This window comes from Aethalodelphis obliquidens, unplaced genomic scaffold (assembly GCF_003676395.1).
Source record: "Aethalodelphis obliquidens isolate GAN/ISIS:26980383/991018 unplaced genomic scaffold, ASM367639v1 scaffold10, whole genome shotgun sequence".
NCBI lineage: Eukaryota > Metazoa > Chordata > Mammalia > Artiodactyla > Delphinidae > Aethalodelphis > Aethalodelphis obliquidens.
Genome location: NW_020837954.1, coordinates 25,233,457 through 25,251,636, shown reverse-complemented (window position 1 = coordinate 25,251,636; position 18,180 = coordinate 25,233,457). Strand labels below are relative to the sequence as shown.

The window sequence follows — 18,180 nt, the reverse complement described above, 5'->3', positions numbered from 1 at the left end:
TTCTAATATAGTAATATCCATCAATTTTTTACTACATTTTTTTTTTAGTGGGGGGGGGGTGTCTTAGTGAATAACTGTTTCTTCACCCCAGGTCAGAAGGATATTCTCCAATATTTTATTCTATTAACTTTTATAGTTTTAAATTTCATATTTAGTTCTTTAATACAACTGGAGCTCTCTTCCACATATGGTGTTCAGGAGAAATTCAACTTTTTCTTCAAAAAGTGAATTAGTTTTTCCAAACCCCAGCTATTAATCCATCCATTTCCCACTGGTTTATGACATGACCTCTACTGCATACTAGGTTTCTATATATAGAGGGATATTTCTGAGCTCTGTTTAGTTTCATCTGTTTTTCTTGTATCTGTGCAGAATCACACCATTTTCATTGCTATGGTTTTCTAGTATGTATTCAATCCCCCAATTTGGATTTTCTTTTTAAAAACTGACAGATCAAAAGAGAACTTAATTTTTCCATATAAGTTATAAAAAATGTGTTGAATTTCTCAAAAAATCCTGTTGTAGTTTTAATTGGAATTGCACTGAGTTTATTGGTTAATCTGGGGAAAAATAAATTCTCTACAACATTAAATCATCCTGTCTGGAATCATATTATATCTCTCTGATTTGTATAAATTTTCCTTTATGATCTTTAATGAAACTTTGAAAATATTTTCTCCATAAAGGTCTTTATATTTTGGATTTTAGTAGTTAACTATCAAAGCTTTTTTTTCTTTTTTCTTTTTTTCTTTTTTCTTTTTCTTTTCTTTTTTGTGAATGGAGAAAGAAACATGACCCTCTTAGTTAGTATACCTGGTTATAATCTTCAGGAAACTCTAATAAGAATTTATCATCATTTTATACCCACTCACCTGAAATGGCTTCAGGAATGTTTCCTCCATTGCCAGCCTGCCATACTCAGTGAAAAGCTACAAGGAAAATCACACACACACACACACACACACAGAGAAAACTTCAGTATCTGCAAAGTTTTACTTCTTGGTTTTCTTCCACTAATTTTTTTCTCTAGCTGTAACATAATACTGTATTATTAAGATTAAAATAATCATTTTAAGTAACTAAGTATTAGATAAAGCAGGGCTACAGTAATTATATATTTTAAAATTAAGGACATAAAGTACATTTTAAAAATGAAGTTTCCATTTTAAAGGTAACACCTTTTATATCTAAAATGTAGGACAATTTTTTTTGTGGGGAAGATGGGGGACAAAGAAACATGTTAAATGACCTTTCAAAGCAAAACTTTCATAGATTAGACCAGAGAGCTATAAACTAAGTAGGATAATTTACTGTTGTTGCCAGAGGAAATTTAACGTCCCAATGGTCTTGATCATTACAAAGACATACAGGCATTTGGTTTAAGAAGTGAAGAATCAAATACACCAACTTCTTTTATTTTTTTATTGCTCCCAATTGAGAGGTACCATATCATTTTGTGTTGCCAGAAATGTAAGGTTTTGGAGAACATAGACTTGAGGGGGTGATTGTGATTGGGCCTCTGGTGAGAGTTCCGTCCAGACTAGCCAGGTGGATTTCCCCATATGTACACAGGAAATGCCGCTTCATCACACGAGAGTACCAAGCCACAGAGGCTTCTCAGAGCTGGGGAAGGATGCCGACACAGAGGATTCCCCTCCTTTGCCCCTTTAGAATAGCTCCCAAAGTACCACACTGCCTCCCCTGTGAAAACTATGGAAATCTAGAAAGCAAATGGTAATAACTAGGCATCTGATTAGAGTGATTAAATGAAAGTCTAGAATATGTCTAAAAGGCAGCAGGTCCAGGGATTAGAATCATTACTCATTCTCATTAGAATCATTTACTAACGTAATTTGAATTCACAATCTTTTTTGAGGAAGGATGAGGTGTTGTCATTTACAGGAAAATTTTTAAATGATCTCAAAAACTATCACTTAATATCAAAGCCCCAAATCAGTCCTTTTTTTAGAAATCCTAAACTGGTATTGAACAGTGCCATGTCATTAACTTGGAAAGCAACTGGCTAGGTTATGACACATGCCTAAAGAAGCAATTGCACTCATTCTAGGAAACATCTAACAATTTGGCATATTGTCTATTTGTCATAAATGGTCAGTGTGATGTACTAGAAACATATTTGGGAGTAATGCTAGATGTGAACTCCAAATGATATTTCCACTCTTACAGATCACCCTGCATTATCATCCTTTGTTATTTGTTAAACTGCACAGGGCTCTTATTGGCAAGATAAAATAATACATTGAAAGCAAAATTTTCTATAAAATATGCAGAGGAAAACTATCAGAGAAACAATAGGTTTTTCTATGTAGCCAAGAATAACATGAATTGAAAAAGAGTAGACAGAGATGCAAACTATCTTTAGGAAACATCTAATCTTCTACTTATTTGAGATTTAAATGCTGCTTGGAGAGTGGAAGAAGCACCGAGTCCAATCAGATGATCAAATTTCTATTCCCACTCTGACACTTACTAGCCACATGAGTTTAGGCAAGTCATTTTTTTTTTCAGAAAAAAATTTCTCATCCATAAAATATTAAGGCTAAATTAGGTGTCACTGAGATCTTTTTCAGATCTAAAATAGAATTCTATGAGTAATCATCAGGTAGTCCCCCATAGTTCTTAGCTATAAAGCGGCCCACAGGAAGAAAAATCTGGCATACAACTGATATCATACTAACAATTATTAAATCCCTGACCATAGGACTTCAACTTCACATTCTGGGTCATTTTTAAACCAAAGGTTCTTTCTCCACTCTAATCTGCCATATATTTTTCCATATACAGGATTGACAGCAAATAGCTTTAGTGAAACAAAGGACTTTGAAAACTGAATTAGAAAGAATAGAATCATACAGGGCTAGAACTAGAAACCTGGAAATGGGACAACCTCCATTTGGTTATATTTTTAAATCTTTCTGACTGTTATGTTTTCCAAGTACAAAAAGACCCCCCAAAATCCTAAAGTTCTGCTGTACATGCCCGAAAGATTACTAGATATACAAAAGGGACTGTAAATATTGTTACCTGAAGGTGCTGAAGATCATCCTCCTGCACATTTTGAGATAAGTTATATACCTTGATTAAGAAATAAAGTCAAAATGAGAAAATAATTAGCAGCATACTAAGCACTTATTTTGTTATTCTCTATTTTTTGAAATATCAATTTCACAAAATCAAACTCTCTCACATATATTTATAAGACCTTGAGAGAGGAGTAAAGAAAGCCTGAGAGACAATAAATAATGTACAATGATCATAAAATTTTTCCAGAAATACAGTAGCTACCTGATTTGGAGACAGAACATTAAAATTATTTTATGAACCTAATTCAACAATTAGTAATAAAATAATCATTCTTACAGGCATATGAAAATAATAATAATCTAGATCTTAATAACCCGTATATAAAATTTTGTCTTGAAAAATTATGTTGGCTTCTTTACAATCAATTATTTAAGTCTATAGAAAGCTCCATCACATGGAAGTTAAGTTCTGAATATCATGCTTACATCCTCAAACATATGCATTACTGCTTCACGAACAGATCACAGCATTAAGGTGAAATTCTTTTTTTCTAAGGAGGAGGATTAATATCAGTAACTTCAAAGAAAAGTTAATGATGTTTATATGTTTATGTACTGATACAAACTGTATACTTTGTGTACTTATTTAAATAACAGACTACTTCTCAGATAATAACAAAAAAATAGTCATTACAAAGGACTTAGAGTTTTCAGCAAAAATATCTAATGTCTCCAGGAAAAATATAAATAGTAAATATTTAAAAGGCAAAATCAATCTGGTTTTAATTGACTTGTGTAAATTGCACATACTGTTGACTATGAAGAAGTTAGATATTAAGTTGGTATTTTAAAGGCTAATTAAATTAAGAAGTATATTTTTAAAAGTTAGTCTTACACCTACATTAATGAATAGATCAACCAGACAGAGAATCAATAAGGAAACACTGGACTTAAACAATACATTAGATCAGATTGACTTAATAGATATATAAAGATCATTCCATCAAAAAGCAGCAGAATACACATACTTCACAAGTGAACATGGAACATTCCCTAGGACAGATTATATGTTAGGTCACAAAACAAATATTAATAAATTCAAAGAAGAATGAAATCATATCAAGCAGCTTCTCCAACCACAATGGTATGAGACTTGAAACCAATCACAAGGGAAAAAAACAGGGAAAAAACCACAAAAATGCTGAGATTAAACAATGTGCTACTGAATAACCAGTGGACCATCAAAGAAATCAAAGAAATTTTAAAAAACATAAAGATATATGAGAGCAGAAATACAACATACCAAAATCTATGAGATGTGGCAAAAATGCTTCTGAGAAGGAAGTTCATAGCAATATAGGCCTACCTCAAAAAAACAAGAAAAATCCTGAATAAACAATCTAACTTTACACCTAAAAAGACTAGAAAAAAGAACAAACAAAGCCCAAAGTTAGCAGAAGGAAGGAAATAATAAGGATCAGAGCAGAAATAAATAAAATAGAGACTAAAACAAAAAATAGAAAACATCAATGAAACTAAGAGGTAGTTGAAAAATAAAATCAACAAGTCATTAGCTAGACTAACCAAGAGAAAAAGAGAGAGGGCTCAAATAAATAAAATCAGAAATGAAAGAGGAGAAATCACTACTGATACCACAGAAATACAAAAGATCATAAGAGACCACTATGAACAGTTATATGCCAACAAATTGGACAACCTATAAGAAATGGATACATTTCTAGAAACATGCAATCTTCCAAGACTGAATCATGAAGAAAAAAAAGTCTGAATAAACTGATTATTAATAAGGGATTGAAACAGGAGTCAAAAATCTCCCAACATGCAAAAGCCCAGGACCAGATGGCTTCATTGGCAAATTCTATAAAACATCCAAAGAAGATTTAATACCTAGCTTTCTAAAAATATTCCAAAAAATTGAAGAGGAGGAATATCTTCCAAACACATCTTACGAAGCCAGCATTATCCTGACACCAAAACCAGAGAAGGACACCACAAAAAAGGAAACTACAGGCCAATATCCCTGATGAATATAGGTACAAAAATCCTCAACAAAATATCAGCAAACTGAATCCAACAATACATTAAAAGGGTCATACACCATAACTACGTGGGATTTATTCCAGGGATGCAATGATGACTTAACATCCACAAATCATTCAACACGACACATTACATTGAGAAAATGAAGGTTAAAAATCATATGATCATCTCAATAGATGCAGAAAAAGCATCTGACAAAATTCTTCCATTTATGATAAAAACTCTCAACAAAGTGGATATATAGAGGAAATGTACCTCAACATAACAAAGGCTATATATGACAAACCCAGAGCTAACATCGTACTCAAGGCAAAAGGCTGAAAGCTTTTTCTCTAAGATCAGGAACAAAACAAGGATGCCTACTCTTGCCACTGTTATTCAACATTGTGTTTGAAGTCCTAGCTACAGCAATTAGGCAAGAAAAATAAATGGCATCTAAACTGGAAAAGAAGAAGTAAAACTGTCACTGTTTGCTACTTCATGATACTATATATAGAAAACCCTGAAGACTCTAACAACAACAGAAAAACCTGTTAGAACTAATAAATGAATTCAGTAAAGTCATGGGATACAAAATCAATATACAGAAACCCGTGGCATTTCTGTATACTAATAATAAACTATCTGAAAAAGAAATTAAGAAAACAATTCCATTTACAATTGCATCAATAAGAATAAAATACCTAGGAGTAGATTTAACCAAGGAGATGAAAAACCTGTACACTGAAAACTATATGTCACTGATTAAAAAGTTAAAGACACCAAAAAATGGAAAGATATTCAGTCCTCATGTATTTAATATTGTTAAAATGTCCATACTACCCAAAGCAATCTATAGATTCAATGAAATCCCTATCAAAATGCCAAATGCATACTTTATAGAACTAGAACAAATAATTCTAACATTTGTATGGAATCAAAGAAGCCCCTGAATAGTCAAAACAATCTTGAGAAAGAAGAACAAATCTGGAGGTATCACACTCCCTGATTTTAAACTTTATTACAAAGCTATAGTAATCAAAATAGCATGGTACTGGCACAAAAAAGACACATAAATAAATGGAATGGAATTGAAAACCCAGAAATAAACCTATACATATATGGACAAGTAATCTATGATAAAGGAGCAAAGAATGTACAAAAAAGAGAAAGGACAGTCTCTTCAATAAATGGTGCTGGAAAAACTGGACAGCCACAAGCAAAAGAATGAAACAAGACCACTATCTTACACCACACACAAAAATTAACTCAAAGTGGATTAAAGACTTGAATGTAAGACCTTAAACCATAAAATTCCTAGAAGAAAACGCAGGTGGTAACCTCACTGACATCTGTCTTAGTTATGCTTTTGTGGATCTGATTTGAAAAGCAAGGGAAACAAAAGTTAAAATAAACAAATGGGACTATATCAAACTGAAAAGCTTTTGCAGAGTGAAGGAAACCATCATTAAAACGTAAAGGCAACCTACTGAATGGGAGAAGATATTTGCAAATCATATATCCAATAAGGGGCTAATATCCAAAATATATAAAGAACTCATACAACTCAGCATCAAACAACCCAATTAAAAAATGGGCAGAGGATCTGAATAGACATTTTCCAAAAGAAGACATACAAATGGCCAACAGGCACAAGAAAAGATGTTCAACATCACTAATTCTCAGGGAAATGCAAAACAAACCACAATGATATACCACCTCCCACCTGTTAGAATGGCTATTATTGAAAAGATAAGAAATAATACATGTTGGAGAGGATGTGGAGAAAAGGGAACCCTCATACACTGTTGGTGGGATTGTTAATTTGTGCAGCCACTAGGGAAAACAGTATGGAGATTCTTCAAAAAGTTCAGAACAGAACTACCATATGACCCAGCAATTCCACATCTGGGTATTTACCTGAAAAGCATGAAAACAATATTCAAAAGGATATATGCACCCCTATGTTCAACATTATTTACAATAGCCAAGATATGGAAACACCTTTAGCATACAACAATGGATGAATGGATAATGAAGATGTAACACACCCACACACACACACACACACACACCACACACTGGAATACTATTTGGCCATAAAAAAAGAAGGAAATCCAGACTTTGTGACAACATGGATGGACCTTGATGGTATTATGCTAAATGAAATAGATCATATGGATAAAGACAAATACCATGTGATTTTACTCATAAGTGGAATCTAAAAACAAAAACAAAATGAACAAATAAAATAAAAATGAACTCATAGAGATCAGATTAGTGGTTACCTGGGGAGAAGGGGGGTGAGGGCTGGGCAAAATGGATAAAGGGGGTAACTGTATAGTGATGGGTAGTAACTAGACTTGTGGTGGTGATCACTGTATACAGATGTTGAACTATAATGCTATACACCTGAAACTTGTATAATAATTTTTTTAAAAAGCTAGGTAATCATAGGTTATAATCATGACTTATTTTAAAGTCCTTTACAAAAAAATTCAGTCTTCCTTCTATCCATCCTTTCACTGTCCTAACTACACATAATGCCCTGGTTGCCGGTTCACTAGCTCCATTCTCCCCACATACTTATAATTTCAGCTTTGACTTACTCATCCTAACCACTTTGCCTTTCCTACCTTTTAAAACTATTTTACCTTTCTTTGATGGTCTGCTTCTTGGTTACTGTCTCTTCTTGCTCTTTCTGGTGAACAGAAAATCTAAAAATTGTCTTAAAATTTTTAGGCTATGTGTTCTGTGATCATAGTAAAACCCTCAAGGACTTTCAGGACAATTTATAAAGCACACAATAACTTCGAAAACAATACTTAAAAAAAGAGAGAGGAAAAAGGGAAAGAAAGACATTTACTTTCCTAAATGCACATTAAGATACTATAAAAAGTTGTGAACATATATAAATGTTTCTACTGGCTATATAAAACAAAATTTGCATTTATAAATCTTATTTCATTAAATGTAACTAATAATAGGTAGTTTCAGTGTATCTACATACATTATAAGATTTAATATTATTGACTTTATTGTAGGCTTGAAATAGAAAAAATTATCAATAAGACAATATAACATTTTCTGACTAAAGCAGGCAATTTGAAAACTGATCAGAAATTAGATGATAGTAATAAAACAATTCCACTCTTAAGGAAATCATAAGAACTGGTATGCTAATTGAGTCAAATAATAGATATAATTTACCATTTCTGTTGTTTGTCTCACTACCACATGTATATAGAAATACATATATTCATAATTTTTATTTAAAGAAACATCCATCAAAATGGATTTATTTTATTCCATACCTGTATTGAGCTGATCATTGTGCTAAGGGCAAATACTGTGGCCGAATCTCTCAAAGTTGACTGACTATCAAAGGTTCCCTGAGTATCCATCAATAGCACTGCAACCTATAGGCAAGTAGAGTACATTATTGATATTTTATAGAACATGCAGGGTATTAGGGTTACTACAAAGTTAACACCGTAAGAACTAAAGCAAACCATTAGCAATGAATACTTAATAGGTAATTTTTCACATGTGCCATGAATGCCACTGAAAATAAAAATATTAATTACCTGCTGACTAGTATAATGATTAATTTTCACTGGTAATCCAACATAACAGAAATAGCACTGAAACAAAATATAGATGTTAGCTGGCTGATCTGCTGTTCTATTGTCCCTATGATTTTGCCTTCTGTGATCAGTAGAAAGGGAAACTGGGAACATGAAATAGGATGCTACCCACTTCCCTTTTAAACTTCATGTCAAGCGGTCACAATTAGTTTTCAAAAGAGCATTTTGGAGGATCCTGAAAAGTGGTAACTGTTGGCAAGTGAAAACTCAATTTTCTTTAAGAAGTTCACACCATACCTTTTTACCGTCAGGTTTATTGATAAGGAAGATTTCACTCCATATCTGGATTCCCGTGGTCTCTCGTTCAGACCCACCTCTCCACGAAAAGCCAGTCAATGGTTCATTGTAATCTCCAACCCAATCAACCGATTCCTATAAATTAAGAAAGTCTATGATATTGAACTACATATGTAGTACAGGTTCTTCCACTCATCCATACCAGTTTGTATCCCTCTCCAACTCTAGACAAAAGGAAACAACGTATGCACATCTATTATATTGATACAATTACTTTATTTACTCATCCAAAAAATAATTATGAAGGAGCAACCATCTGTCACATTTTATGCTACATCCTGGGGATACAAAGATATCATTCCAGATAAGCGGAAGCTCACAGCCTAACAGGGGCACAGACGTACTAACAAACCATTATGATGCACTATATGCATGCCAAAATGGGCGTGTATATTAGATATACGTGGAAGCATAGGAAAAGAAACAACTAACTCTTGGTCAGTTAAGACTTCATAGGAGAAGTGATATTACAGCTAAGACTTGAAGGATGTTTAGGAACTTTCCAGGTGAGCAAACTCAGGGAGGGCATTCCAGAAACAAAGAAATAAAGGTATGAGAGAGCATATTATGTCAGGATATACACAATAATAATATACACAAATGTTTTGCTATTGGGGGAGGAGGGAGCGAACAGCAGGAGGAGAAGTACCTAGTTAAAAAAAAAAAAATCTGTTACACTTTAATCTGAGCAAATGCTATTTAACATAAGCACCATGACAAGCGTTATTGAGTATTTCATTGTAATGTTTATCGCACAGTTAAAATTATGAATATGCCTAAAGCTATATAATCCCAAAGAATGGAAAGTATACTAATTTTGTTCACTCAATTTTCCCACCTACGTTAAGTGTGTACTAATGTTGGTATGATAGAAATAGAAAGTGGTAAGAATTTTGTTTGCTTTCAAAGCCTGGAAGTATTTTGGTTGTTTTGTTCTTAATTTGTTTGGACTGAGGCTAGAGATAGAAGATGTTAAAGCTAACATTACCAAGTTGTTCAAAAATACCCTACCTATAAAAGATCAATCCGAAATGGATAATTATGATATAAATGCATAATACAAAGTTCCTTTGGGTAGTATGTCTATTCTGCCTCAACATTCATATTGGCACCCGAATTACTAAGGGTAAAAGGGTAGAAAAAAAATACTGGTGTGCTCTCTACTCCTCACCTTCTGTTCCCCGACTGTAATCTCCTATTTATTCTTCTGCTTTTGGTTGATCCTAGGCCCCTTAAAGTCTCCTTTCTATGCCACACTATTGTCTCAAATGTTATGACACTGTTGGCTGCCTTTGGGGGTGGGTTAAGGGTGAGACTGAGTGGGAAAAGATAACAGAACTTTGTGGGATAACAGCAAGATACACTTGATAGGTTTTGGGGCTACCCAGGTATTTACATTTTCAAAAAAAAGCAAATGTACACTTCAGATTGGTGCATGTAACTATATGTGAATTTTACAACAAAAGAAAAAAACTAAATAAATACTGAAATATATAATAATGATGTATATTGAAATATTTATAGGGAAGCATACTGAAGTCAACAATTTACTTTGAAATGAACCAAAAAATAAGATGGAGCAATGGACTGAAACAGGGAAGAATAGCTGGCGACACATGTGATAAAGCAAGAATATTAATGTTAATGGTAGAATCTAGGTAGTGCATATCCAGGTGTCTACGGTAAAATTCTTTTAACTCTGCTGCATGCATGAAAAATGTCATAATAAATGTTGGGGGGAAAATGATTATAATAAAAATTATAACAAAAGTTATTTGACATTTTAAACAGTATTTAACATGTAAAGTTTATAACCGTATCACTGTACTTGTCTATTTTCAAAGGAGCTTAAAAAATAAGTTACGTTCTAAGGGAAATGTAGCAAAGTGGCTTCAGACGAAAGTGGCCTATATAGTTTGGTGCCGACAGCACCAAAGTTGGAATGGTTACAGGATAGCCTTTTTAAACTAGTTCATCTTTAGGGAACATAATAATGGAAATATTGGACACTACTACTAAATAAAAACACAAAGTCATAAAAGCACAGAAATCAGAAAACTTTTCAAAGCACCTCTTCCCTACCTGCTTATACATGTATCTCAACATGAAGTCCATCAGGAATGATTTTCCTTTTCTAAATGCTCCAGCAACAGATACAGCAACGACCTCCTTGTCCCTGATAGCCTCTGAGAGAAGGATCCGATTTAGTGCAGTTTCATCTAATTCAAAGGAATGGTCATCTCTGACAATGAGGACTTGGACTGGTCCTGCCTTTTTCACTGGCTCTTCCTCTTCAGAGCTCCATTCATACCCCTTTTCTGAAAAGCCGCCTATTGAATAAAATAAGAATTTATTCAGCAAATTATCTCAAAACACAGGAAATGTATATGTACCTCTCAACATTCAAACCTCTGAAACAGGAGCACAGTGGAATTAGAAATGTTCATTTTATTGACATATATTGATGTCATTTACACCACATCTCCGACTTACATCTGGTCTTTCTGATCAAGTGGCCAAATCAAACAGAATTTTATTTTTAAGAAAGCTCTAAATCAGTGCAGAGATCTCTGTTTGCTGAGTAAGAAAAAAAAAAAATCAAAGCAAAGGACTCTACTTTTGGAGAAGAATAAAATAGCCTTAGTTTACACTTAATCCCTTAGAAATAAGTTTAGTTATTCACATGAAAGATCCTTGCAATACTTTTTAAAGCTGAACATGCATATGCGGAAATACACAGAGGGACTCAAAATCACATATTCTTGAAACTGGAATAAATCTCTAAAGCACCCAGTTCAGCTCCGTCCAATGCATGCAACCCACCTACAAAATCCTAGACTCTTAATTGTCTAAAATTATATCTTGTAGCAATGGAAGTTACAGATAATTAAATTGGGTAGGGCCAGATTACAGAAGACCTTCAAATCTATGGAAAAGAGGTCTGGATATAATTCAATAAAAAAAAAATAAGAAGCTTTTCGAAAGTTACTTTGTGTGGAGAGCTTATAAAAAAGGTTTGTGACTCTGGGAAATTACTAAATCTCTCAGTTCCTCCAACTGTAAAACAGAAACTATTAATAGTACCTATTTAATAGGGTTGTTGAAAAGATTAAGGGAGGTACTATATGTAAAGTGTTGAGAACAGTGCTTGGCACACAGCAAGCTCATAAAGGTTAGCTATTATCATCATCACCACCACTACCTTGGGATTATAAACTGAACTAAGTATTCCCAGAAGTTTCTGCCTATTTTCTATAAATTTATATGTGTTTGTGTGTGCATGTATGTGTGTGTTCACATGTGTGTGTTTTCAGAGTTTTCTATTTAATTGTCAGAAATACTGTTTTTGACAGAGGTCCTCTTTTAGAAATCATCCCTAATATACAAGAATTTTAGAACGCTAGACCTTGGCATTTGCAGTATATTACAAAACAACTTCAATGTGTCAAGTGACACATTCTTATATCCATAGCCTTCTTAATGTAACTTTGTAATGTCCTCCCACTTTGACTCCGGGGTCAGCCATGTAATTTGTTTTAGCAGACATAACACAGCAGAGACTTGAAAAAGCACTTGTGTGTTTCCATTTTGCTCTTTTGTCTCTGCCATTCATCATGAGAGTATTCCCAGACTAGTCTGCTGCAGGATGAGAGACACTTGGAGCAGAGGCAAACTGCCCAGGTCCAGCCAAGGCCCACAGCAAGCCAACCCCCAGCCACATGAGGGAGCCCAGTCAGGATCAACAGATTTGTCTAACAACCATTTCAACATGTGACCAATAAATACTATTTTTCTATGCCCCTGAGGTTTTGTGACTATTTATTATGCAACATAACAGGCAATAAATAACTGATACACCCTACAACCCCTTCCTCTAGAAAGGCAGTATAGTGTAGTGGTTAAAAACACAGGCTCTGGAACCAGACTGCTGAGATTCCAATCAAGACTTCCCCATTTCTTAGCTGAGTAACCTTAGATAAGTTGTTTAACCGCTTTGTGTCTACCTCATAAAGTTGCTGTGAATTAATATATGCATGTAACACACTTAGAACACTGGCTGGTATATGTATTGGTATATGCTATTAGCATTATTATAGATTTACAAAACTAAAGCCAAATATGTAACTGACTTTGCCCAAGGGAAATAAATGCAATTTCTATATCAGGCAACCTACCATGGATGCCTTCTTGTGTTATTTATTTATTGCTTTCAATATCGCAGCAAGGTATTTATTATTATCTGTATTTTTGACACATGAGGAAGAACTAACTGGATTAAGTAACTTTCCCAAGATCACACCCACTAGAGTTCACATAGTAACTGTCAATTTCGGTTTAGATCCCAGGTAATTAAACTTTAATCTCAGAACTTTCCACTATAATATTCTGCCTCTTTAGTGGAAATCAAATAACGTTTGGACAACACATAAATGGGCTCATTTGCTTTCTATCAAAAGAACAGAAAGTCAAAACATACATCAATTAATTCCTCAGATCAGATATATGACCTAGCCTCAAATCAACCCTTAATAATATTAATTTTGAAATAAACTGGGCTCTTAAATAACCTTTCATCCAAATTTTTGAAAACATATTTAAATAGACATTCTTCATTATGTCTGTCTGATAAGAAGTCTCATAACTAGAGAAAAACAAGGCAGTTATATTTCTCAGCATAATTTTAAATGAGTTTTCAGATCATATTGATGTATGTATACACATATATCACATTGATAACTACATATATTGCTGTTCATCTATAAGGTAATGCCATTGAAATACTACAAATCTAACACATAATTTTAGTTTTTCATTAGTGGAGATAGACATACACCATTACTTTCTGAGCAACAGTATGAAGCATCTGCAGACAACAAAACCACTGCGTTAGCCATGAATCACAGTTGTTCTCTCTGCAAAGTTAAGAAAAATTGATTTTACATCTAACAGACAATAGCTTCTATATTGCCATATCACAGATGCTGGAGTCAGAGTCTTTGTTTAAATCCTAGCTTCACAACTTACACATATAAGAAGTTGTGTAAGTTATTTCACCTCCTAATGACTCACCATCTTCCATATGAAAAATGAGATTAAGAATGGTACCTACGGGACTTCCCTGGTGGTGCAGTGGTTGAGAATCTGCCTGCCAATGCAGGGGACACGGGTTCGACCCCCTGGTCCAGGAAGATCTCACATGCTGTAGAGCTACTAAGCCTCTGTGCCACAACTGCTGAGCCTGTGCTCTGAAGCCTGTGAGCCACACCTACTGAAGCCCGCGCACCTAGAGCTCATGCTTCGCAACAAGAGAAGCCACTGCAATGAGAAGCCCGTGCACTGCAACGAAGAGTAGCTCCCGCTCACCGCAACTAGAGAAAGCCTGCGCACAGCAACGAAGACCCAATGCAGCCATAAATAAATAAATAAAAGAATGGTACCTACATCCGAGGCTTTGTGATGATTAAATGAAGTAATATTTATTAAATGAAGACCAAAGAGCTTGATAAATATTACGTGCCTAATGATGGTGACCACCTAATATTGCTATTATTTATTACCTATTCATATTTTATTCCAGCATTACTTACCCATCTAATTTCAGCCTCAGTAAAAGGTCCTTTCTGAGGGCAACAACACACATTCTTTGATGAACCTCCTTACCTATGGTGTAGTTTTAACCTGCATATACAACTGATGTGAGTCAGGAAGGCTGGCTAGACATAATATTTTGGATAGAAAAACATCTTCAGAGTTGAAAACTAGATCACAACTTTCCACAGACTGAAATAATTCTCTAAGATTGCTTGTAGCTAACTACATATATGCAAGAGGTACTCTGAATGGAATTTCTCGGTTGTAATTTTTTTCAAATATTCAACTTCACAACGTGTTCAGAAATTTTTTCTAAGTGGCTGTAGCAAATTCTCACTCCGCACCCACTCCCAGCAGTTTATTAGACAGTCTATTGATTCACATTCTTTCCAACACTCGGTTTTGCCTGACTTTTAAAGTTTTGTCCATTGGATAGGTATAAAATAAGTAAGTGGGGCTTCCCTGGTGGCACAGTGGATGAGAGTCCGCCTGCCGATGCAGGCGACATGGGTTCGTGCCCCAGTCCGGGAAGATCCCACATGCCGTGGAGCAACTGGGCCCGTGAGCCATGTCCGCTGAGCCTGCGCGTCCGGAGCCTGTGCTCCGCAACAGGAGAGGCTGCAACAGTGAGAGGCCCGCGTACCGCAAAAAAAAATAATAAAAATAAGTAAGTGGTCTCTCACTGTAGTCCTGACGTACATTTCTCTAAATGCTAATGAAGTGAGGACATGCCTTTTGTTCATTTTTTTCTATTAGATTGTCTTTTTCTTAATGATTTATAGTGGTTCTTTATATATTTTGAATGCTAGACCTTTGTTAGTTATGTGTATAGCAAAAATCCTCTGCTTGTCGTTTCACTTTCCTTAAGCTGTTACTGATGAACAGCAATTATTAATTTTGACATAATAGATTTTATTATTTTATCATTAGCACTTTGTATGTCATGTTTAAGAAATTATTCCTTACAAAATCATAAAAGACATTCATATATATTGTTCTAGTTTTTAAGTTTTGCTTTTGATACTTAAGTTCTTAATCAACCAGGAGCTGCTAACTGTATGAGAGGTGAGATAGAATTCCAACTTGATTTTTTCAATACGAGTAACAAAATTTTCAGATTTCTATTTAACAAAGAGTCTAGTGGTCTGCCATGTCATAGTTAAGAGTTACACACACACACATACACACACACACACACACACACACACACACACACGGACCCAGAAAGAGACAGGGAGACAGAGAAAGAGAGACTTTGTTTCTGACCTCGCAATTTTTTTTTCTTTTTTTTTAACATATTTTTTTAAACATCTTTATTGGAGTATAACAGCTTTACAATGGTGTGTTAGTTACTGCTATATAACAAAGTGAATCACCTATACATATACATATATACCCATATCTCCTCCCTCTTGCGTCTCCCTCCCACCCTCCCTATTCTACCCCTCTAAGTGGTCACAAAGCACCAAGCTGATCTCCCTGTGCTATGCCACTGCTTCCCACTAGCTATCTATTTTACATTTGGTAGTGTATATATGTCCATGCCACTCTCTCACTTCGTCCCAGCATACCCTTCCCCCTCCCCGTGGACTCAAGTCCATTCTCTATGTCTGTGTCTTTATTCCTATCCTGCCCATAGGTTCTTCAGAAGCATTTGTTTTTTAGATTCCATATTTATGTGTTACCATATGGTATTTGTTTTTCTCTTTCTGAATTACTTCACTCTGTATGACAGACTCTAGGTCCATCCACCTCACTACAAATAACTCAATTTCGTTTCTTTTTATGGGTGAGTAATATTCCATTGTATATATGTGCCATATCTTCTTTATCCACTCATGTGTCCATGGACACTTAAGTTGCTTCCATGTCCTGGCTATTGTAAATTGAGCTGCAATGAACAATGTGGTACATGACTCTTTTTGAATTATGGTTTTCTCAGGGTATACGCCCAGTAGTGGGATTACAGGGTCAAATGGTACTTCTATTTTTACTTTTTTTAAGGAACCTCCACACTGTTCTCCATAGTGGCTGTATCAATTTACATTGCCACCAACAGTGTAGGAGGGTTCCCTTTTCTCCACACCCTCTCCAGCATTTATTGATTGTAGATTCTTTGATGGTGGCCATTCTGACTGGTGTGAGGTGATACCTCATTGTAGTTTTGATTTGCATTTCTCTAATAATAAGTGATATTGAGCATCCTTTCACATGTTTGTTGGCAATCTGTATATCTTCTTTGGAGAAATGTCTATTTAGCTCTTCTGCCCATTTTTGTATTGGGTTATTTGTTTTTTTGATATTGAGCTGCATGAGCTGCTTGTAAATTTTGGAGATTAATCCTTTGTCAGTTGCTTCATTTGCAAACATTTTCTCCCACTCTGAGGGTTGTCTTTTGGTCTTGTTTATGGTTTCCTTTGCTGTGCAAAAGCTTTGAAGTTTCATTAGGTCCCATTTGTTTATTTTTGTTTTTATTTCCATTTCTCTAGGAGGTAGGTCAAAAAGGATCCTGCTGTGATTTATGTCATAGAATGTTCTGCCTAGGTTTTCCTCTAAGAGTTTGATAGTGTCTGGCCTTACACTTAGGTCTTTAATCCATTTTCAGTTTATTTTTGTTTACGGTGTTAGGGAGTGTTCTAATTTCATTCTTTTACATGTAGCTGTCCAGTTTTCCAGCCCCATTTATTGAAGAGGCTGTCCTCTCCATTGTATATTCTTGCCTCCTTTATCAAATATAAGGTAACCCTATGTGCGTGGGTTTATCTCTGGGCTTTTTATCCTGTTCCATTGATCTTTCTGTTTTTGTGCCAGTACCATACTGTCTTGATTACTGTAGCTTTGTAATATAATCGGAAGTCCAGGTGCCAGATTACTCCAGCTCTGTTTTTCTTTCTCAAGATTGCTTTGGCTATTCGGGGTGTTTTGTGTTTCCATACAAATTGTGAAATTTTTTGTTCTAGTTCTGTGAAAAATGACATTGGTAGTTTGAAAGGGATTGCAATGAATCTGTAGATTGCTTTGGGTAGTATAGTCATTTTCACAATGTTGATTCTTCCAATCCAAGCACATGGGATATACCTCCATCTGTTTGTATCATCTTTAATTTCTTTCATCAGTGTCTTACAGTTTTCTGCATATAGGTCCTTTGTCTCCTTAAGTAGGTTTATTCCTAGGTATTTTATTCTTTTTGTTGCAATGGTAAATGGGAGTGTTTCCTTAATTTCTCTTTCAGTTTTTTCATCATTAGTGTATAGGAATGCAAGAGATTTCTGTGCATTAATTTTTTTTTTTTTTTTGCGGTACGTGGGCGTCTCACTGCTGTGGCCTCTCCCATTGCGGAGCACAGGCTCCGGATGTGCAGGCTCAGTGGCCATGGCTCACGGGCCCAGCCGCTCTGCAGCATGTGGGATCTTCCTGGACTGGGGCATGAACCCATGTCCCCTGCATCAGCAGGCGGGCTCTCAACCACTGCGCCACCAGGGAAGCCCTGTTGGAAGATTTTTAATCACAGTTTCAATTTCAGTGCTTGTGACTGGTCTGTTTATATTTTCTATTTCTTC

The 18,180-nt window shown here is 35.1% G+C and overlaps 1 protein-coding gene across 2 annotated transcripts in view; it reads right to left on the bottom strand.

The window, feature by feature from the left end:
- ATL1 (atlastin GTPase 1) overlaps positions 1-18,180 on the bottom strand; it is an 88,982-nt gene that overhangs the window by 28,120 nt on the left and 42,682 nt on the right. For both annotated transcript variants that reach the window (XM_027111193.1, XM_027111194.1), the window contains exons 3-7: positions 11,111-11,358; positions 8,969-9,103; positions 8,399-8,503; positions 3,046-3,096; positions 873-929 (exon numbers count right to left, since the gene is read on the bottom strand). In XM_027111193.1, the coding sequence (XP_026966994.1) occupies positions 873-929; positions 3,046-3,096; positions 8,399-8,503; positions 8,969-9,103; positions 11,111-11,358 (596 nt within the window). The remainder of the gene's footprint in view (positions 1-872; positions 930-3,045; positions 3,097-8,398; positions 8,504-8,968; positions 9,104-11,110; positions 11,359-18,180) is intronic.